The 23,109-nt window shown below is 43.0% G+C and overlaps 1 protein-coding gene across 1 annotated transcript in view; it reads right to left on the bottom strand.

Annotated features, from left to right (window-relative positions):
- Window positions 1–6,134: 6,134 nt before the first annotated feature.
- The window catches only part of LOC126272830 (UDP-glycosyltransferase UGT5-like), an 88,112-nt gene continuing 71,137 nt past the window's right edge, over window positions 6,135–23,109 (bottom strand). The window contains exons 5-6 of the mRNA XM_049976030.1: window positions 13,237–13,456; window positions 6,135–8,147 (exon numbers count right to left, since the gene is read on the bottom strand). Coding sequence (XP_049831987.1) covers window positions 7,856–8,147; window positions 13,237–13,456 — 512 coding nt within the window. The 3' untranslated portion in view covers window positions 6,135–7,855. The remainder of the gene's footprint in view (window positions 8,148–13,236; window positions 13,457–23,109) is intronic.

Consider the following 23,109-nt stretch of genomic DNA (forward strand, 5'->3'; position numbering starts at 1 on the left):
ACATCGTGCAGCCCGCCTCCAGTGGTGTCGCGACAGGCGTGAATGGAGGGACAAATGGAGACGTGTCGTCTTCAGCGATGAGAGTCGCTTCTGCCTTGGTGCCAATGATGGTCGTATGCGTGTTTGGCGCTGTGCAGGTGAGCGCCACAATCAGGACTGCATACGACCGAGGCACACAGGACCAACACCCGGCATCATGGTGTGGGGAGCGATCTCCTACACTGGCCGTACTCCTCTGGTGATCGTCGAGGGGACACTGAATAGTGCACGGTACATCCAAACCGTCATCGAACCCATCGTTCTACCATTCCTAGACCGGCAAGGGAACTTGCTGTTCCAACAGGACAATGCACGTCCGCATGTATCCCGTGCCACCCAACGTGCTCTAGAAGGTGTAAGTCAACTACCCTGGCCAGCAAGATCTCCGGATCTGTCGCCCATTGAGCATGTTTGGGACTGGATGAAGCGTCGTCTCACGCGGTCTGCACGTCCAGCACGAACGCTGGTCCAACTGAGGCGCCAGGTGGAAATGACATGGCAAGCCGTTCCACAGGACTACATCCAGCATCTCTACGATCGTCTCCATGGGAGAATAGCAGCCTGCATTGCTGCGAAAGGTGGATATACACTGTACTAGTGCCGACATTGTGCATGCTCTGTTGCCTGTGTCTATGTGCCTGTGGTTCTGTCAGTGTGATCATGTGATGTATCTGACCCCAGGAATGTGTCAATAAAGTTTCCCCTTCCTGGGACAATGAATTCACGGTGTTCTTATTTCAATTTCCAGGAGTGTATAAATGATATGCCCTCTTGTATTAGGGGTAACTGTAAAATATTTCTGTTTGCTGATGACACTATCTTGGTACTAAAGGATGTTGTGTGCAACATTGACTCGGTTTCAAATAGTGCACTACATGACCTAAGGTGATGGCTTGTAGAAAATAAACTAACTCTAAATTAGAGTAAGACTCAGTCTTTACAGTTTCTAATACACGATTCAACAAAGCCTGACGTTTTAATTTCGCAAAACGAGCATATGATTAGTGAAACTCAACAGTTCAACTTTCTAGCTGTACAGATAGATATTAAGCTGTCGTTCCAGGATCTTGTTCAAAGAGTTAATAGTGCCATTTTTACTATTCGAACGTTATCTGAAGAGAGTGATCGGCCGACACGAAAATTAGTCTTCTTTGCTTACTTTCATTCGCTTATGTCGTATGGTATTATATTCTGGGATAACTCTTCCCATTCTAAATGGATATCTTTGGCTCAGAAACGTGCTGTTCGGACAATAAGTGGTGTAAGTTCATGAACTTCTTGTCGACCACTGTTCATGAGTCTGGGTATTTTGACATTGGCCTCTCAATATATATATTCCTTACTGCCATTTCTTGTTAACAATATCAGGTTATTCCCAAGAATAAGTAATACTCGGCAGAATTCAAACATGATTTGGATCGAACTTCCTTAACTCTTGTGCAGAAAGGTGTGCAGTATATTGCTGCATCCCTTTTCATTACGCTACTACTCGAATTCGAAAATCTTTGCAGTAATCTACGTGCTTTCAAATCTAAAGTCAAAAGTTTCCTCATGGGTCACTCCTTCTATTCTGTCGAGGACTTCCCTGAAAAATTAAGCTGGTTCTATTTGTATTGTTGATTGCGTTACTTAAACTTATGGGCTGGTTTTTTCGGGTTGCTAAACTCTTATTTTAATCTGTTATTACTTTTGTGTTGTAATTTCATGTACTGATACGTTCCATGACCTTGGAGATTTTCTTCTCAATTTGTTCCTACGGAACTTGACGTGTAAATAAAATAAAATAAAAGATGGAGGTAGTATAGCGTACACAAAGTAAAAAAGTGCAGTCGTTTGTACTCAGGTTATTCATGTGAAATGTTGTCCATCGTGATTAGGGTTGCACGATGAGAATTAACGGACTTTGAATGCAGAGCGGTAGTTGGAGCTAAAAGCATGGGACATTCCACTATGGAAATCGTTAGGGAATTCACCATTCTGAGATCCACAGCGTCAAGAGCGAGCCTACGGTACCAAATTACTGGCGTTAACTCTCACATTGGATCACGCAGTGGCCGACGGCTTTCACTTAAGGTCAAACATTAGTGGCGTTTGCGTAGAGTCTTCAGTAATAGCGGACAAGCAACAACACCGCGTAAAGTAATTGCAGAAATCAATGCGGGAAGTACGACGAACGTATCTGTTAGAACAGTGTGGCGAAATTTAGCGTTAATGGGCTATGGCAGCAGACGACCGATGCAACGCCTGAGGCACTTCTCCTGGGCTCGTGACCATAGCGGTTGGACCCTAGATGACTGGAAAACCGTGGACTGGTCAGATGAGTCTCAATTTCAGCGGAAAGGAGCTGATGGTAGCGAGAGAGTGTGGCGCAGACCCCAAAAAGACCATGTATCTATGTTGTCCATGGACTTCATGTACCAAAACAACTACGGAATTTTTATGGGTGACAATGCATCTTGTAACTGGGCCACAGTTGTTCACAACTGGGTTGAAGAACATTCTGGACAGTTCGAGTTTATGATTTGGACACCCAGGTTACCCGATATGAATCTCTGAACATTTATGGGAAGTAATCAACAGATCAGTTTCTGCACAAAGTCCTGCACGGGCAACACTTTCGCCGTTAGGGATGGCTATAGAGGCAGCATAGCTCAATATTTCTGCAGGGGAATCCCAATAACTTGTTGAGTCCTTGACACATCGAGTTGCTGCAAAACGCCGGGAAGAAGAAGGTCCGACATGATACTCGGAGGTGCCACATGACCATTGTCACCTCAGTGTATTTCCACTGATGTAGCATCATGGATTGGTAGAATGTCTAGAGTCGTTTTCTGTGACTAATTAAATTTTAGAACAGGGCTACTTGCACATTTACCAGGTGATCAAAAAGTCAGTATAAATTTGAAAACTTAATAAACTACGGAATAATGTAGATAGAGAGGTAAAATTTGACACACATGCTTGGAATGACATGGGGTTTTATTAGAACAAAAAAAACAAAGTTCGCAACATGTCCGACAGATGGTGCTGGACAGCAAACCATCAATGACTGCGCACGATAATCGTGTATAAAAGGAGCTGTAATGAGAGAGAGAATGAGATGCGCCAGCAGTCGCAGCATGATGACGTTACCTGAATAGGCGCTTTTAGTGAAGCTGTATTATCAGAAAGGGGAATGTGCTACTTCAGCGTCTCGATCCTATCGCCATAGGAAGGTGATTCGAACAGGTAAAGGTCCGTTGACGAATACAGCTGTGGCGAGAATGATTTCGAAGTTCGAAGCCACAGGTTGATTAGACGGTTGACCCCGTGGTGGCCGACGGAGCATAAAGCGTAATGCTGCTAAGACAGTTCAGGAAGAAATGGAGACTGTAGCGGCTTCGTCTATGCACGGGGAAGTCAGCGCTCGTGCAGTCACACGTCGCACCGGCATTCCATACACTACTGTCTGGATGGCACTTAGGCGTACCCTCCGATGCTATCCGCACCAACTCCATCGGCATCATGAACTGTTACCTGGCGATTTAGTGAAGCGGAGAGGATTTGCGGGGTGGGCGATTCAAAAGATGGCGGAAGATGACAATTGGTTGAGTAACGTGTTGTGGACCGACGAAGCTCATTTCACGCTCCGAGGGCCTTCAACGCCCACAACTGCAGAATTTGGGCTACCGAAAATCCTAGAACTGTCGTGGAAACTCCACTGCAAGACGTGAAAGTCACGGTATGGGTTGGATTTACCACATCTACCGTTATCGGGCCTTTTTTCTTCGAGGAAATGTGTGATTCTGGTTTTGTGACTGATACCGTGCCGGGTGAGAGGTACGCCGATATGTTACAGCATCGCATCATCCCCAGCCTGGCTGATAAACACCTGCTGGAACGCACGATGTTTATGCAGGATGGCGCTCCACCCCATATTGCTAGACGCGTGAAAGATCTCTTCCGCGCGTCGTTTGGTGGTGATCGTGTGCCGAGCCGCCACTTTCGTCATGCTTGGCCTCCCAGGTCCCCAGTCGTCTGTCCGTGCGATTATTGGCTTTGGGGATACCTGAAGTCGCAAGTGTATCGTGATCGACCGACATCTCTAGGGATGCTGAATGACAACATCCGAAGCCAATGCCTCACCATAACTCCCGACATGCTTTACAGTGCTGTTCACAACATTATTCCTCGACTACAGCTACTGTTGAGAAATGATGGTGGATATATTGAGCATTTCCTGTAAAGAAAATCATCTTTGCTTTGTCTTACTTTGTTATGCTAACTATTGCTGTTCTGATCAGATGAATCTCCATCTGTCGTACATTTTTTAACTTTTGTATTTTTTTGTTTCTAATAAAACCACATGTCATTCCAAGAACGGGTGTCAATTTGTACCTCTCTATCTACATTATTCCGTGATTTATTCAGTTTTCAAATTTATACTGACTTTTTGATCACCTGATACATCTACTGAAGTGCATGTTACAGAGAATAAAGTCTATTTACTCCTTGTTGTGGCATTTGCTTAGCACTCGAAGCTATGGAGGGTGGTCATACAATGTCTTGCGTCTTTGATGGCTCATTGTACTTGCAAAGTGTACTGAATCGAACTTTCGTCGCATTTTTACTGATATTACGATAAACAAGGATTTTAATTACTCTATAGACAATTTGGATTTGGCGATATCCACTTTGTGGGGGCAAAGTTCGAGATGTTTCATGACATATGATTAGTAGTTATTTTCTGAGATGTCAACTGTGACACCTCTTAAGAGATGTCACATCTCTCACTATTTCCGTCTTTGGTCGTGTGTTTCCTTGCAGACCAAGGTAGATCATATTTAGTAATAAAAGAGATTATTCCATCATTCTGTAATAAGACAACTCTGTTGTGTGTGGTTAGTTGGTTACAGGTTGTTATTTTCGTGAACCATAGTTTTCACAAATGAAACTGCATAGACTGAATACGCATTTTACGTATTCATACAGTGCTGCAAAGACAACATCGTTCCCTTCATGTAGCTGACCTACTTTTCAGATATTGTGGGTGGTAATACGGGAAAAATACTGTAAAAGATTTAGGAGAGCCTTTTGATTGCAAACTGCTGTTATCAATGTAGCCTTCAGTAGGCCTGTGTCATTTGTAATAACAGCAGTAATTTTCAATCAATATCATCGGTTATATTTCAATTGCGAATAACGTTCCTCTGCTGGTCCTCCTAAAATGGCGCAGAGAACAATTTAAATCCATGAATATGTACTTTGAAGGTGTGTTGTGAGCGACATAAAGAGAAGGCTTAATTGGTATGTGATGTCACACCCACTGGTTTGCACATTACAGTGTTTTTTTTTTTTGTTATTAACCACGACTTGCAATGTAAACAACGTACTTTTTGCGCTGCCTACAATTTTGCAAACATTTTAAACTTTTTACGATGTCTTAGACGTGTGAAATAATTAATTGATTACTCTTTTGTGATTTACCATGTAATGTGTTCTTATTGTACATAGCCTTCCGTAGGCCTGCTATATGTGTAATAATAATAGCAATAATTTGCAGTGTAGCTTACTTCACATTTTTCCTGCTGAGTAACATTATGCATTCATTTTGGTTCTCCTAAAACAGTGCTTTGGAACACTTTAAATGCTGAAATATTTAATTTGGGGGTGTGTTGTAACTGCCGTCAAGAATTCATCAAGAATGGGTCTAATTAGTTACATTTGGTCTGTCTATTTACCCGCTTAGCCTAGTATTTGATCTAACACGTATTTTTCTGCAATTATAAGCTTGGCCAGGTTACTTTCACGACGTCGAGATATTAGTCCTACATTGTAGAATGCCAACTGTTATTAGACATGGAATCTAACACTAGGTACATAATTTTGAATTTTGGATACTCATTTGGCGAACACGTGTTTATGTGGAAACGAACTCATGATTTATATTACATTGCAGATGTAAGTGACATCATACTGACTCACTTGAGTCTTAGAGAATTTTTTGTTATTGACCTCAACAAGCAGTATAAACATCGCACTTTTCGGACTCCCAACATATTTTGCAGGCATTTTAGAGTTATTTCAATTACCTTAGATGTGAAAAATAATTAATTTACGACTCCGTTGTGTTTTTTGACAATGGAGAAAATTATTGGAGGTAGTAAGAAATCGTGGTACAAAGATCAAATACTTCGATTAAACAATGCTGGTGGCAGTAAGCAAACCTCTTCTGCACTGCATTAGTTGTTGGGAGAGGAGCAGGCAGGATGTGAAACAGGACTTGCTTTTATTTTGGGTTTACAGTATTTTTATATTTATCATAAATCTCATTTTCAGCTAATATGAATTCCTAATCGATAATTATATTTTATATACAAGTGATCATTTTTAGTTGTTTAAAGACAGATACGCTATTTACTCGCTCCAATATACCATGGGTGGAATATTTCATGGGCTTCGCATGAGACCAGGTGCGATGATAGCGACGTTATGAATCCTGGAACGGTCTTCGAGATAAAATGCTGATACTGATACACGGTCACTCCTCCCCCCAACCCATTCTGTGCTCTCCACCTTTTCAAGTGGCCAGATGTCGTGAATCCTGGTGTGGCCTTGGACATATGGAAGTGCTGGTGCTGATGTCAATACAATATGACACGCGAAATTGTAGCATACTTATACTGCATCAGCGTTTTTAGGCAGAAACGGCAGTGCACTACTAATATGAACTGGGTCCCTCATTCACTATCTTTCATCAATGCTATACCAACTATGAAACCTCCAGAAATTACCTGTAGAGCCTGTTGTCTCAAAACATGGAGTTGCTTGTGTAATATAATGTGCTTGTGGGAAAGTGTTCCTATCAGAAGCAGTTCCTTAGATGCTGTTAAGAATTATAATTTTACCATCAGCTGATTACCTTTTGACCAATAATTTTGTAGAATGATTCTCCAAGTTCCATATAAGTTAGGCAATCTTTGGACATGATGCTGACCCACTACGCCTTTTGTTATAAGCAGAAAATACAAAGTTATACTCTCACCTCTTGGACTGCATTCCTGACTGTTTTTTAAACCAAACTGAGTGTAGCCTTCCTGGCAGGACGAAGTATAGGAATTAATTTATGTTGCCAACGTTTAACAACATAATAAATGAGCAATTTCTACTTCCTTGCTTCATAACCGTCCCCACACCTTCGTGTATTTTTAGTTTAATTTCTGCTGTGTGTACTTGTTGTGTACAATTTTCTACTTTGCTAACAATTCTGCCCGCTCTGCAGCATTTTCTTCGCATGCTTCTGCTCAATTTAAGTAACAGTTCCTTTTTAGCTTAGCGTTCCTATCCCATTTCAACAGTTATACTTTGATTAAAGATGCCATAAAACAAGGTAAGGAAAAATGGCATAAAGCAGTCGGTAACTAACAAACTACGAGATTCACTCCATTAGTCATCCGAGCAGGACCATTATATTTGTGTCCAGAATTATGCAACAGATCATTTCAGTGTATGTGGCGTTTCATCTAAGCGACACTTCTCTTGCAAGTAAGCTTTATTTGTTTTACTCGCAAGAGTGTTTTAATAACAGAGTGCACGGGGGTAGAAAATCAGTCCATCTAAACTGTGAGATGTTAGACCCACTGTCACACGCTAGCACCAAGTATTTCATAATATTATTGGCAGTGCTCCAGAATGTCATCGGAAAGTGGTTCAAATAAATTAGCACAGTTCTTTTAGCCAGATCTGCTATCTACATCAGTCCCAAATACAGCCTCCTCGAAGATGCGACTGTGGATGACACATTTAACTGTTATCGTGGCTTGTGGTGCGGATCGTCTCAGTTCCTCTTCTTCCCTTTCGGCACAGGGCGAGAGGTCCCCACCAAGCAGGACGATATTTTGCGAATGACGAGGTACAGTACCAGCAGCGCCGCTGCCAGCGTGGCCACCACGAAGGCAGCGACATCTAGCAGCAGGTACTGGTACCAGGACAGGTCCAGTGCGGCGGACCTGAGGTGCGGCGCCCCCCGGTGCCTGATGACGTACTCCACCCAGTACACCGCCTCCTCTAACGGCGGCCGGGGGCGGTCCCGGAACAGCCGAGATAGGTGCTTGGCGCGCTCGTAATACCTGAAACAAGAGGAAGGACAGAGCATAGTTAGAACAACATCTGACAACACAATACTTCGGAGAAATTATCTACTCTCCAGATCCTAAAAACAAATTGTCGTCACTAGGTAAGAGACAGCTACATAATTGTGCGCAGCGGATAACGATACGCGTTCAGTATTTGAACCTTGCGATGAACCTGACGACTTACGGCTTCTCCTGACTTCTTTAGAGTCCTATATATAACGAACAGATAGGCAACTGGAATTCTGAATACGAGGCAAATAAAACTGGCCGCTTATTTCCAGAAGACAGAAAATAAGACGAAAAACTGACAGTTATTACTCATTTACTTTGCTCGATTTACTTTCATCTGATGTTTAATTCATTTATCCTAGTGTGAGTCAAGTATTTCAGTGCCTTCACAGAAAAACATTTGCGAAATTGTTTACCTGGCTGCACGTTCAGAGACCTTGAATAGTTACAATTGAAAGAAAAACAGTCCTCGGTCACTATTTTTAACAAATTAAGCTGGTTTCAACACTGCTAGGAGTGTCTTCCTCAGAATTTAAATCAGAGAATGGTCTATATTCTATAACATGGTCACAGAATTATGACTAAAAACGTATGATAGCGTTAAGTATTTTATGAATGACATATACGTACTGCCAGTCTTTCACAATCATTCCATAGTTATACCATATTATACGATTTTAGTCATAATTCTGCGACCATGTTATAGAATATAGACCATTTTCAATTTAAATTCTGAGGAAGACACTCCTAGCACTGTTGAAACGAGGCTAATTTCTTAAAAATAGTGACCCAGGGCTGTTTTTCTTTCAATTGTGAAAATATCTGCGGTTGCCTGCGTGTAACATCATAGTACACAGGCATGAAACTCTCCATCCGAAGTAAATTTTTGGACGTGGGTTCTTGAGGGCTCCAAAATATCGCATGGGGAGAGTTCGCGACTGCATGGAGGGTGTGTGCGGGCGATGTATCCCCAAGCTTGTTTTCGAATATGCAGCACAAGTCTCGATGGAAAGCTGGAAAGCTCTTACTCACACTCCACGCGATTTCTGTACTTTTGGAGCCCTGAAGAAAGACACTGGTGCCTGTGGATTTGCTTCAGACAAAGAGCTGCACTGAAGAGTCAGTTTTAATTACAGCTTTATTTATTTATTTATTTAAAGCTGGCTTGACTGGGATGTTCTTAGCTAACCTCTGCTTTTTTTATCGTTCGAGTGGCGTCAGATGGCGGTCGGTCGCACTCTGACATGGAACAAGTCACAAATGAAGCATAAGAAATGCAGTCCTATGCCAGATGGCTATTGTATCCCCAGGATGTCCGCAACTGATGGTGAACCGCCGTCAAAAGATGCATCAATCTCAGAGGACCTGCTGTTGAACGTGAATCTTTCTCCACCTCCCTCAATGGTTTGTCTTCCCACAGCCTGTATCGTATTCTCCTCCACCATCTGCGCCCTCTGTTGACAAGCCGCCTAAGGAGGTCACCGACACGTGGGAGTTTCTTGATGAGTCTACCACTGGACAACGCGCTGCTTCTGTTTCTTTGGCGGATGACGTAGTGAAGGAATTGGAATGGGTTGTAAATTCTGTGGGTAGGAGCGTTCCACAAATTGTGTGCCTCTTACTACCTCATCACAGGAACCACCGCGCTTCAATTGTCTATTGCTGCCTGCACTAGCTGACTACCACTGGTAGACCCCACGCCTCGACTACAGGAGTGCCGGAACAGACATATCACCTAGCTACGGCCTATGTCAGCACTGCCTCTGCCCTAAATAAACTGGAGGTGCTCCACGATACACTTCGAGTGGCGGACTGAGACGTGGCTCTCTTACAAGAAGTGCATATACATGGTTTCGTTAACCAATTTGGGAACATTCCTTTCGTCTCCCATGAGTTAGATACCGGTAGCTGTGTGGCGATCCTCATACATGAAGAATTACCAGTCGACGACGTGTAATATCTTCTAGACACGAGGAGCATACGTCTCACACACTTCTGTGTCCCAATTATTAACAAATGTGCTCTTTGAGGATCGTGGAAGAGTAGGAAATGCTCAACCTTCTTTCTGGCGGCAGTCTTACCTCATTTTGTGGGGCAGCAATTCCACCCTCCACCCCAAGGATCAGCTGCTGCATCATTCGCCTTGCACAGAGCTGGGCAGGATCGACGGCCGTCTCCGACTTGTGGACGCGTCGGAACAAGTTCAAGACGACCACCTCAGTTTCACGCAGTACACCACACCTGCTTCCAGTAGCCTTGGTCGCTTTTATACCTCTCGCTCGCTGGTGGGAGAAACCCATCTGGATGAGATCTGCCCCATCACGCTTTTACGATCATGCAGTGTGTGGCCACACGTTCACACTTGACCACCAGAGGATGTGGCATGGAAGGGGTATTTGGAAGCTGAATGTGGTCCTACTAGCGTTTTCCAACGGTCGGCAGCTTATCGAGGTGACTTGAGATTCATGTGGTCGCTGCGATAGTGCTTATGCATCCCTGTTGTTTGATGGCGTATAGTACAGACTTGACAGTTTGGAGGAGGCAATCCCTGAACTATTATTACCACCTTGAAGGGATGATGGTGCTAGGACATAGTTATAACCAAATGTTTTTGGGAACTGTTTTGATGTACCACCTTCTAGCAGACGGTACTGGGCTTTGATTCACTGATGATGATGGCAGACAGCACCTTCTGCAGCACTGGACGTGCCCTTCACGTCCATTACGTTATGTGGTACACTAACAACCCCCATGCACAGCTGTTACTGAAGAAGTCTCTTGTCTCACGTTACCAGAGGAGGAGGCATTGGCATTGTAGGCACCAGTAACACAGGATGAAGTCCTCCATGCTATCCAAGTCGGAGCTGCAAGCAAGTCACCTGACACTGACAGCATCCCTCTCGAATTTTAACGTGCTTTCCAACATTACTAAGCGCACACCTTATCTGTGGAGGACTGATGTCCCCTATGGTGTCTCCAGTGCCTTTCTGCAGGATCTCATTGGCCCTGTTCACGAACCCCATTGAGTTTCACACACGAGCTTAAAAAATTGGAGTACAGCGCTGCTGCTAGAGACCTGATTGCCCTAGCTCGAGCTCAACATTAGCGAGCAACTTTGGCATCCTTAACCTTCAGCCAGGCAGCTGATCAAATCGATCAGTCTTTTCTTACAACTGACCTCTGTTGAGGTGGTCACACGTCGCATGCACAGCACAGCCTCATGGCACCAGTTCCTTCACAGTGGAATAATATGTGCGACGTCATACGTTTTACAATTTGTACCACCAGTTCCTTCACATGCTCCATGCCTGCAAATTTAGCGCAAAGTGCTTCTTCCTGCACAGAACAATGAATCCTGCCCATAATTCATTGCAATTGTTTGCTCTTTAATTATCAAGTAAATCTTAAAACTCTTTTGGCATTTTGTTTTAATGTAATTCCATAGCAAATGTGCAGTGCATGTTGATTATGCAACTGTATGTAGGCTGGTTTGGGGTATAAAAGGACCAAACTACAGGGTCATCAGTCCCTCAGCTGTATCTCATAATGTTGTTGTTGTGGTCTTCAGTCCTGAGACTGGTTTGACGCAGCTCTCTATCTCATAATAGGTATAGATAATTCTTAGACTTCTTTTCTATCGTTCCTGTTCATTTTTAAAGGTTTGTGACGACAGACTATTTGCTCCAGACACCCACTGGACCTGTGACCTTCTTTTATGACACAAACAAACAGCAAACAAACAAATTGCAAAGGGTAAGGAACCACGTTTCTACTGACCTGAAGAAAGTTATGCCGACAGAAGAATGTCATGCCACGGTGCTTAATCAAGCGTCCTGTTGTAGTGAGTACTACTGAGTAGTGCCAGACAAAGCCTAGAGAGGCCGGATGCCAGTCTGTACACACCTCGCACATTGGGGTCGTGTGCAGTTTGGCAGGCCATGGCCAGCCCTGATCTACTGGATAACTTTGGAAGCCTCATGAGGCCCTTTGTGGGTGGGCTGTTGTCTGTATCAACGTAGCCTCTCCAGACGATTTTAGTGAGATACAGGAAGACCGTGCAGAACGTTGACAGATGGTGCAAGGACTGGCAGTTGGCTATGAAGGTAAGTGAACGTAACTTAATGTGCATAAAAAAGACGAAGAGAGTCTCTAGCGCTCGATTACTCCACCAGCAATGTATCACTGGGACCAGCATGTATCATAAAAATACTTAGGAGTAAATGTTCGGAGCGAGCTGAGGTGAAATGACCACATAAAACAAACTCATAGAAAAACGGATGCCAGGTTGACATTCATTGCAAGAATTTCAAACGTAGTTGTACCACTGAATAACGAATTTACTAAATTCTCGTTCTACCGATTCTTGACTATTGTTCCTAAGTCTTGGAGGTTTACCAAGTAGGATTAATAGACCGAGTGCATTACTCATATGCTCAAAAAACTCAAGTGGCAGAAGCTACAAGGTAGGAGTTGCACAGTTCGGAGAGGTTTATATTTGAATTTCCGAGAGAGTGTTGCTTCCTTCCACATATATCTCGCGAAATGATGACGACGTGAAAATCATTCAACTACATGCCATACGGGGTTTAATGAACTGTCATTCTTCACAGGCAACATTCCCCACTGGAACAGGCTCTGAGCTCTATGGGACTTAACTTCTGAGGTCATCAGTCCCTTAGAACTTAGAACTACTTAAACCTAAGGGCATCACACACATCCATGCCCGAGGTAGGATTCGAACCTGCAACCGTTGCGGTCGCGCGGTTCCAGACTGTCACTGGAACAGGAAAGGAGTGGAAAGTCAGTGGCAGCAGAAGTATCATTCGTCACAGACTGCTAGGTGGCTTGGGGTGTATGGAGGTGTATGTAGATATCCAGATCTCATAATGTTATCGCATTTGGGAGGATGGTTATCGTTTAAGCCCCATTTTCTAGGCGCTGTTCCATCACTTGCCTCTCTCTGTGTTCCCTCGGTGTTACTTATTTCGACTTTCGCAACAGGAAACTCGTACAGAATTAGAAAATATTTCGTTACAGACAAGTGTGAAGGGGTGCCAGATTGGAGGCGGCTCACCTCGGGTCGTTGAGCAGCTGGTTGAGGGCGGTGGCCAGCGTCCCTCGGCTGAGGTCTCGGTAGAGCAGCTTGAGGCCGCTGCCGCCGGCCACGACGCGGTCCGCGTTGAGGAACTGGTCGTCGAACATGGGCATGGCGAGCATGGGCACGCCCGCCGCCACCGCCTCCTGGGTGCCCATCAGGCCGGAGTGCGTGATGAAGACGCGCACGTTCGGGTGGTCTGCAAGCGGGAACACGTTCACTGACCAACTGGACCAAGTTGCAGCGACTTTTAACAGACACCTCTTACATGTAACAACACAATATGGTTTTATATTATACAGATTATAGGGTGCAGTTGGTGAACCAAGGGAACATATTAAAAATGTCATTCCATAAATATTTAAGCAACTAGAACTAGCAGCAACAACCTTCACCGAAATTAATAAATCTCTAAAAAACCAAAAGCTCCTGTGATGTCGATAGAATTTTAAACAGAATTATAAAAACGTCTTTACACTTCAGAAATAAAGTTCTTAATAAGACGTGTAATGCATCTCTGGCAAAGGAAAATTTTCCAGACACCTTGAAATATTCCATCTTTAAACCTCTTCATAAGAAAGGTGCCAAGAAAGACACAGTTATCGCCCAGTTTCCTTACTGACGACTTTTTCCAAAAAAATCGAAAAAGTAATTTACTCATGAGTTGGCTAACAGTTAATTCGAAACAATTAACTTAGCACATCAAAATTTAGATTCCAGAAGGGTGGCTCGACTTCGAATGCTGTTTATACATTCACTCATCAAAGCCTTACATAATAAAATATCCTCTTTTGCTATTTTTTGTGCTCTTTCCAGACAATGTTACAGAGACTGCGTCTTAGTGTGCACTGTACCATGCAGCCACAGTTACAGCATGTGTGGAAAATGTTTCCATCTGCCTCAGTGCATACATGTAGCATATTCTGTCAGTGCATACATGTAGCATATTCTGTCTCACACATTCAGATGGAAAGTGTCAAAGTCAGCATGAATACACTCCTACAGTGTCTCCATATCCTCAGTGGGCTCTGCATACACAATATTTATGAGACAGAGTATGATTGAATAAATGGTCTCTAGCATGGAAACTATGCATTTCCAGACATAAGTTCTCTAGACTTTTTTGTTTTGTATCCTCTCATCGATCAATCCCTAGACTATGTACATGGTGGAAAAAATCATCCTCTATATCTCAATGGTCTTCCACGAAACATTAAAAAAGACGAACAGATACTTTTTGCATACAGTGCTAGTGTTACGATAAACCCCACTGGAGGAACAGCAACAGCAGAATTATTAAGTTGTTGTCATAAAAGTGACTCTCTCCAAATTTTAAAAAAAGGAACATTATATTCAGTTCTGTGCAACAGATACAGTCAAACAAAAACTGATGTAGCATATAAGCAGGATTCAGTAAATATGGTAGGATGCTCCAAAATTCTGGGTTTAGATGTTGATTGCAACTTGAACTCGAAGAAGTATGTTATTAAATTTCTCAAGTAGTTAAGTTCAGCTAATTTTGTTCTTTGTATAATTGCTAATCTCAGAAACATATTAATTAATCTCATGACATAGCTTGCAAAATATTGACCGTGCAAAAGTGAGCAGTAAGAATAGTACGTGGTGTTCACCCATAGACGTCATTTAGGTATCTTTTCCAAGATCTAAGCATTTTAACTGTGCCATCTCACTTCATATATTCTGTAATTACATTCATCATAATTAATCCAGCACAATTTAAGAAGAACAGTGAGATCCATACCTACAACACTTGATGGAAAATGACCTTTATTATCTATGAGTAAAGATGTCAGTGGCTCAGAAAGCTGTTCAGTGTCCAGCAACAAACTTCTTAGCCTAGTTACATAAAATGTCTGGCAAGTAGCAAAGAAATTTGTATAGCTAACCTACAACCATTTTTCCAGAAAAACACAGATAATTAAAGGAAAAAATTAAAATAAATCATAAACTATCAATAATATTACTAGAAAAATCTACATAAATGTATTCTAAATTCAACACATTAATCAATTAATATCAATCAGTAATACAAAAATATTTTATCCACATGATCCTTTCATATGAATATGGACAAATAATCTTATGAAACTACCCACACTGGCTCCAAACACCAATCTGAACTCAGATCATGTAAAAATTTAAAGGTCAAACAGAACAAATCGATGGGCTCCTGCACCCAAAATATTTCTTTATCCAACATTGAGGTCGCGATTATCTTTGTCAGTATGAGCTCTTGAAAACAATTAAACTGTTATCCATAAGGTAACTTAATCTTACGATCATAACTTATCGATCATGAAACAAATATAAATCTATGATTTAATAATGAAGAATTTATTTATTCTCCATGTCACTTGAACAAAATATTATCATTAAATATAGAAAGAGCAACCAAAACTATATAAAAGTAAAATGTTAAGCTCTATAGGGGCTCTTCATTCTAAAGATAAATTTAAGCCTTTTGACTTTATAGTTACATTCAAAAATTTACTAAGAGACAATTGATTTCTCATCAAACCATTCATTCCACCCATTAATTGAGAGACTAATGATTATGCTACCTTTGCATAGTCAAAATACTGTGGCTTTTTTAAAACAAATACTCAGTGAGCAGGCCAAACATCGAAATATTATCAAGAGAACATTTTTCTTAATAAACTAGATATCTTAGAAAACGATTAACATATCATTTCTACAAATAACTTAACATTAGTTATGACACAATAACTATAAGTTATTTGTAAATCAACCTAAAATGAGACAATCAAAATAAATGCTAAAATTTCATAAATCCTGATACAAAAGGTACAACAAATTAAATCTACTCTAACACATTTAATGTAATATTTCATAAATCACTTACATTACCAATAAACTATAATAATATAATACAATATATTATTTATATTAAATAATTAAATAAACAGAAACTCAACAGAATAAAATCTATAATCAAGACATTCTGATTTGCACAGTAAAACTTTCATGGTAAGTGAAGTATTTTACTAATAAGTTACATCTTGAATCTCTACCTAGATACACTTTCCAACACATCTACTGTGATATAACTTATTTCATCTGCATTGAAGCTATCTTAAAAATTCTACTAGAATAGCCCTTAATTAGAGCAAAAAGCGATGTGTACACACCTCAAAGCCAATATCAATTAAATTAACTAAATAACATCACTATCAAATCCACCTTCATTAACAGTATTTCACCATCAAATCCTTTATAAGTAAAAATCTATATTGTATTTAAGTGTAATTCCACGAGTAGGAACAGAACATCCCCCTATGTGTTCATTGTATTAATACTAATAGTATGTACATGTCCTGTAAACTTACTCATTACACATTGTTTCAATGAAAAAGGTCATTCGAATCATGTATCGAAAATGCAATGAAATAACTAACTTGCCACATGAAGATGCAAATAGACTCAACTTTGCAATCTGCCCAGTTGCCTTATTCAGTGCACAATGTCGGAAAACAACGAAAGACGCAGAGTATGGTGTTGCTGTTATGGAAACATAGGAACTTCGGTGGATGTCTGCCCAAGAATTTCATTCTCATGTCACTAATGATGAAATTCCAAGGTGGTATGGAGTTGAACCAATGGTTGAAAACCAAGGGGAAACCATCTTCATCGGTATCGACACACACGTAGAGCAGATCAAGAAACAACAACAAATCGTTTGTTTTCGCTGAAAGAGAACTGTAAACGACGTATCGGGAGAACGAAGCAACGATGCGGAGATACTTTTCATATTGACCTCAAGAGGGCGGGTTTCCAGCCGTAAGAAGAACAAGATGGCGCCACATGAAGACTGGGAGCCAGAAGAGCAGAGCCCGCTACATTGCGGGAGAAACGATGAAGAAGAAGAAATATATATGACGAAGGTCACTAATACTACACATATTTCTATAACATTCTTCTCTCTTTCTTTATACACCCTGAGAGCTACGATTCGTTATAGCACGGGTCAACAACAAGAAATACTTTTCGATAAATGTGACTTACTTGTATATGTAGCACAACGACATCTTGGCAACAGGAAGATAGCGTACAATGTTGACTGCACAGAGTGTCACAAGAAAGCCCAGATCAATCGTAAGAGCAAGTACTCATTTACCGACACAACATGAAAAAGCGTCTGAAAGGCAAAGTTGAGAAATTCTGAAGCGACCAATAGAGCTAACCAAATGGGTGAGCCAGGACGTATGACATCATCGCTGCATCACTGTACCAGGCCACACAAGCGCATGTAGCATAGACACTACTGCTGTCTGCCTGGATTTCTGTTCAATTGTGGAGGTCCAGTGAAGAGGGGAGGCTTCTGTTGGTCGACACTGTGCTTGACTACTCGCCTTTAGACTTCCTTGGAGCACCATATCCTGTTGGAGGGACATTGTCTGCTATGAGTTGCAGAGCTGTAGTGCGTACTACTGAGTTGAGACTGATGGGGTACTGTGACTGTCACCAACCAGCTGGACTTCTAGAGGCCTGACCAGTAAAAGATCGTCATCTGTCATCCTGAGGGTAAGCCCTTTCTTCCTGGTATCTGCAGCAGGCACGATGCTGCCAGCATCTCTGTCCTCAAAGGAGGCTGCAGCCTTCGTCTGCACAACTACACACACTCCGAGCATGGCTGGAGGGTGCCACACCTGGGCACTGCGACTTCAACAAGAATGTTCTGGAGATCAATTAGCAGAGTTTGCATGCTACCGTCCTGCCTGTGTTGGTGGCACTACTGGGATCGTAGTCCACTTGGGACGCAACAGTTGCCACTTCGAGCTTGCAAAGCGTGTATGGATCAGCATTTACTGGCCTGATGTGCGCTCCAAAAGCACGCGTAAGGTGCCGAGTTCCGGGAAAAGACCTCTGTGTACTTCTGATTAATACATATATATTCTTAATGCTTTCGAGCATCTGACAGATCTTCGCCACAGTCACACACGGCAGAAATCAGACGACTGTGGGTAATATGGACTGGCCCTCTACAGCGTATAAATGTGCAGGGAATCGGCAACAGTGTTCACCATGCTAACGCGCCGTGGTGCTTCGGATGTCCTCACACTGCCTGAGTCGAACCCACTCGCCTTTCTGCAAACAAGTCCATTTCCCGTATTTAAGTTCGCGACACGACTGGACGAACCTATCTGCCCTCTCACTCTGTGCTGTTTGGCATGTGTTTGCCTATCGGTAGGTTCTTGGCGGTCGATGGTCTGCATGTCGTGCACCACTGGGAGGATGGAGATACCAGTCAGGACGGTCGTTACATGGGGGACTGCAGGACGATAACAAGGAAGCGCAAGCTGTATGTATAGCAGGATGTGACTGACGTGGAAATTTGCAGTAGTTACCAGGATTAAATCTGTGGAGACTTTGAGTCACCAACTTCAGAGAGGACTGAGGCCTGTACAACATGGATCGTGATGGGATATTGCTTTCTGTGTGATGGGGAAGGTAGTAACAGCCTCTTGTTTTTTTGGTAGAGAAGGCTCGAGACAATGCACTGTTACGTGGGAGTCTTTCTGAGTAATTCCATATGTAAGTGAATTTGCTGTTCTTGTTGTCATTGTGTTTTACCGCAAACACAATGTATGGTATAGTTGGTTTTTGCCTTGTCACTCCCTAAGTACCTTTCACATAACGATGAGACGTTATTGGTGATTATTTACCTATCGCATTAGTACCTGTGCTGTGGTGTAAGTATAAAGTGCACAGGGCTGTGATGTGGGAACTTGGTTATAGTGCATTATTTATATCAAACCATTTTCACCAACTGCGGAATGCTAACTGTGTCATTGGACCTCATGCTGATTTTGCTGTATCCTGCTGGGGAGCAGGAACTCTATTGTAGAGTATCTACCTGTTATCTGTGTGGACAATAAACAGAAAGGTCAGAACAAGTAAAGGCAGCTAGGCAAGTGGAACTGTACCATACATGACAGAAGATGATCTTTACATTCTATATTAATGTGCTTTTAATATTATTGTATGAATATTATTGTATGAAGATGTAGTTTTGAAATTTAGTAGTGCTACTGGTTGTTTCATATTTTAGTAACGGAATTGCTGATCTTAAGCGAACATTTTCAAATAAGAGTGTAGGGGGCCCTATGTACAAAATTATAAAATCGAGGTGTGTGGATACAGAACGACTGGAAGTAACTGACAGGTTCACGCTAAAATCTTTGTTGGAATGGTTCTGAGTTGGGTTCGATTTGGAACCATATATGTCCTGTCAGTATTGTGGGGTTGTTATTGTCACTATGAAATGTGGGCTAACTTATGTGTCTGCAATTAATGTTAGGGAACTAGTATGGTATTGCTTCAGAATTTAAATGGAGCTGACACGTGATGAACTATATCTTTCTATAACAGCTTATTGCTCAAAAAGTAATCCTGCTCCGTAACCTACTCGTGTCAGTGTTTCTATGAAGGTTTTTTGAGGATTTTGTTATCATACAGGGACAGGTAAAATAATGTGAAGAGTGGTAGTAACGGGATGGTTGTGTGATGGTCAACAACGCAGGTGAGGCACGTGTCGCGCTGGACTGTGCAAGTTCGGCGCGGACTAGACATCAGTGCAACTTGCTACGAATAGTTCACACTTCGTATTTGCATTCAGAGGCCGAAGTCGACTTACAATGAAAGATTTGTTGGGGGCTGATTGTGGGGGCCCGATTAGCTGGAGCATCAGTAACCGAGACAGCCAAATTACTGAATGTTTCAAGAGCAACTGCCTCAACAGCCATGACAACCTACACAAAACATGGAAAGGCATCATCGCGAGAACGTAACAGTGGGGGCAAATCAAAAGCAAATGACAGACATCTTCGTACGCTAACACGAATTATGTCAAACCAACACAAAACTACGGCAGCTAAAGTGACTCCAGAGTTCAATAGCCATCTTCGAGATCCCGTACGTATCTACACTGTCCACCGAGAATTCCATAAAGCGAATATTCGTGGACGAGCTGCTATACCGAAAACAGCAGCGCAAAGAAGCGTAAAACATGGTGTCAGGAGCATAAATCCTGGACGGCTGATCAGTGGGAACATGCTATATGGGGCGACGAGTCAATGTTTTCGTTATTTCCAACACTGGGCCGTGTTTACGTCTGGAGAATGCTAAAAGAAGCTTACTATACCAATTGCTTGATTCCAGCGGTTAAACATGGAGGTGGAAGTGTGATGGTGTGGGCAGCCATATAATGGTACTCCGCTGGTGCCATCATTAGTCTCAAAGGCCGTGTTACAGCAAACGATTATGTGAAGAGTTTATGTGATCGGGTGCACCCAGTGAGTCAAATGTTGTTTTCCGACAATTATGCCATATTTCCGGACAATAATGCACCCATTCACACAGTCAGGACAGTACAATCGTGCTGCGAGGAGCATGCAACTGAACTGCAGCTTCTTCCCTGGACAGCATAGTCCCCGGACTTGAACATTATCGAACCCTTGCGGGCAGTATTGGAGCGCCGATTCCGGAGCAAATTTTTGCCTACCTCGTCGCTATAGGAGTTAGAAGAGGTTCCGATCGAAGAATTGCATAACATTCCACTGAAGACTATACAATCATTATATGTCAGTATTCCAAGAAGAATCACAGCTGTATTATGGGGATCTAACCCTTATTAATAAACAATTCTCAAGTAAGTACAAGTGTTCACATTATTTTGCCTAACCCCTGTACTTCATAGATTTAATGTTACTCTTTTAATAGATGTCACCCTGTATTCATTTTCCGAGTTCGGTTTAAGTAATTAAAGTTCCATGGCACAGTACGCAAGACTCGTGGGGACGTTATGTACTTACACTCCTGGAAATGGAAAAAAGAACACATTGACACCGGTGTGCCAGACCCACCATACTTGCTCCGGACACTGCGAGAGGGCTGTACAAGCAATGATCACACGCACGGCACAGCGGACACACCAGGTGTTGGCCGTCGAATGGCGCTAGCTGCGCAGCATTTGTGCACCGCCGCCGTCAGTGTCAGCCAGTTTGCCGTGGCATACGGAGCTCCATCGCAGTCTTTAACACTGGTAGCATGCCGCGACAGCGTGGACGTGAACCGTATGTGCAGTTGACGGACTTTGAGCGAGGGCGTATAGTGGGCATGTGGGAGGCCGGGTGGACGTACCACCGAATTGCTCAACACGTGGGGCGTGAGGTCTCCACAGTACATCGACGTTGTCGCCAGTGGTCGGCGGAAGGTGCACGTGCCCGTCGACCTGGGACCGGACCGCAGCGACGCACGGATGCACGCCAAGACCGTAGGATCCTACGCAGTGCCGTAGGGGACCGCACCGCCACTTCCCAGCAAATTAGGGACACTGTTGCTCCTGGGGTATCGACGAGGACCATTCGCAATCGTCTCCATGAAACTAGGCTACGGTCTCGCACACCGTTAGGCCGTCTTCCGCTCACGCCCCAACATCGTGCAGCCCGCCTCCAGTGGTGTCGCGACAGGCGTGAATGGAGGGACGAATGGAGACGTGTCGTCTTCAGCGATGAGAGTCGCTTCTGCCTTGGTGCCAATGATGGTCGTATGCGTGTTTGGCGCCATGCAGGTGAGCGCCACAATCAGGACTGCATACGACCGAGGCACACAGGGCCAACACCCGCCATCATGGTGTGGGGAGCGATCTCCTACACTGGCCGTACACCTCTGGTGATCGTCGAGGGGACACTGAATAGTGCACGGTACATCCAAACCGTCATCGAACCCATCGTTCTACCATTCCTAGACCGGCAAGGTAACTTGCTGTTCCAACAGGACAATGCACGTCCGCATGTATCCCGAGCCACCCAACGTTCTCTAGAAGGTGTAAGTCAACTACCCTGGCCAGCAAGATCTCCGGATCTGTCCCCCATTGAGCATGTTTGGGACTGGATGAAGCGTCGTCTCACGCGGTCTGCACGTCCAGCACGAACGCTGGTCCAACTGAGGCGCCAGGTGGAAATGGCATGGCAGGCCGTTCCACAGGACTACATCCAGCATCTCTACGATCGTCTCCATGGGAGAATAGCAGCCTGCATTGCTGCAAAAGGTGGATATACACTGTACTAGTGCCGACATTGAGCATGCTCTGTTGCCTGTGTCTATGTGCCTGTGGTTCTGTCAGTGTGAACATGTGATGTATCTGACCCCAGGAATGTGTCAGTAAAGTTTCCCCTTCCTGGGACAATGAATTCACGGTGTTCTTATTTCAATTTCCAGGAGTGTAGATAGCGCTGAGATGGCCCTCCTAGCCATCGATTCCACATTTAGTGATTACAATTGCAAAAACGCTGCTACGTCAGATCGTTTTAGTCATTGCAACAGGCCAGTTGACAAATAGTACTCGTCAGGTTATCTTTAAGTGAACGGTACAATAATTATGGTACAGTATTCCTAATATTACCAGTAAATGCTAACTAAGAAACATTATTATACAATTTGTTACATACTTCAGATGTCTTTGACATCCACACGTTATCGTGGTTCCGTCACTGTGTCTTTATTTTAACTACATTCTACTACTGTTCTTCGAGTGATAACGGTTGATTGTACTACATTTGACTCGTTATTAGATTTGATTTTCAGATTGCCTTCACTTTCTGTAGAGCCGCGTCTGTTAATACTAGATTTCTTAAACCCCTTAAAATTCATAAATTATTTCTGCATTTCCGTTATTTCGTACAAGACACACTGTAGTACTATTGTGTACAGTTACAACAGTACAAAAACAAACATGCGTAAGCTGTTCCTAGTTATGCTTGCATTGATACATGTTCCTTTCCTTGTACCATCCTGTCTGCTGTACGAGAA

Source organism: Schistocerca gregaria, chromosome 5 (genome assembly GCF_023897955.1).
Source record: "Schistocerca gregaria isolate iqSchGreg1 chromosome 5, iqSchGreg1.2, whole genome shotgun sequence".
Classification (NCBI taxonomy): Eukaryota; Metazoa; Arthropoda; class Insecta; order Orthoptera; family Acrididae; genus Schistocerca; species Schistocerca gregaria.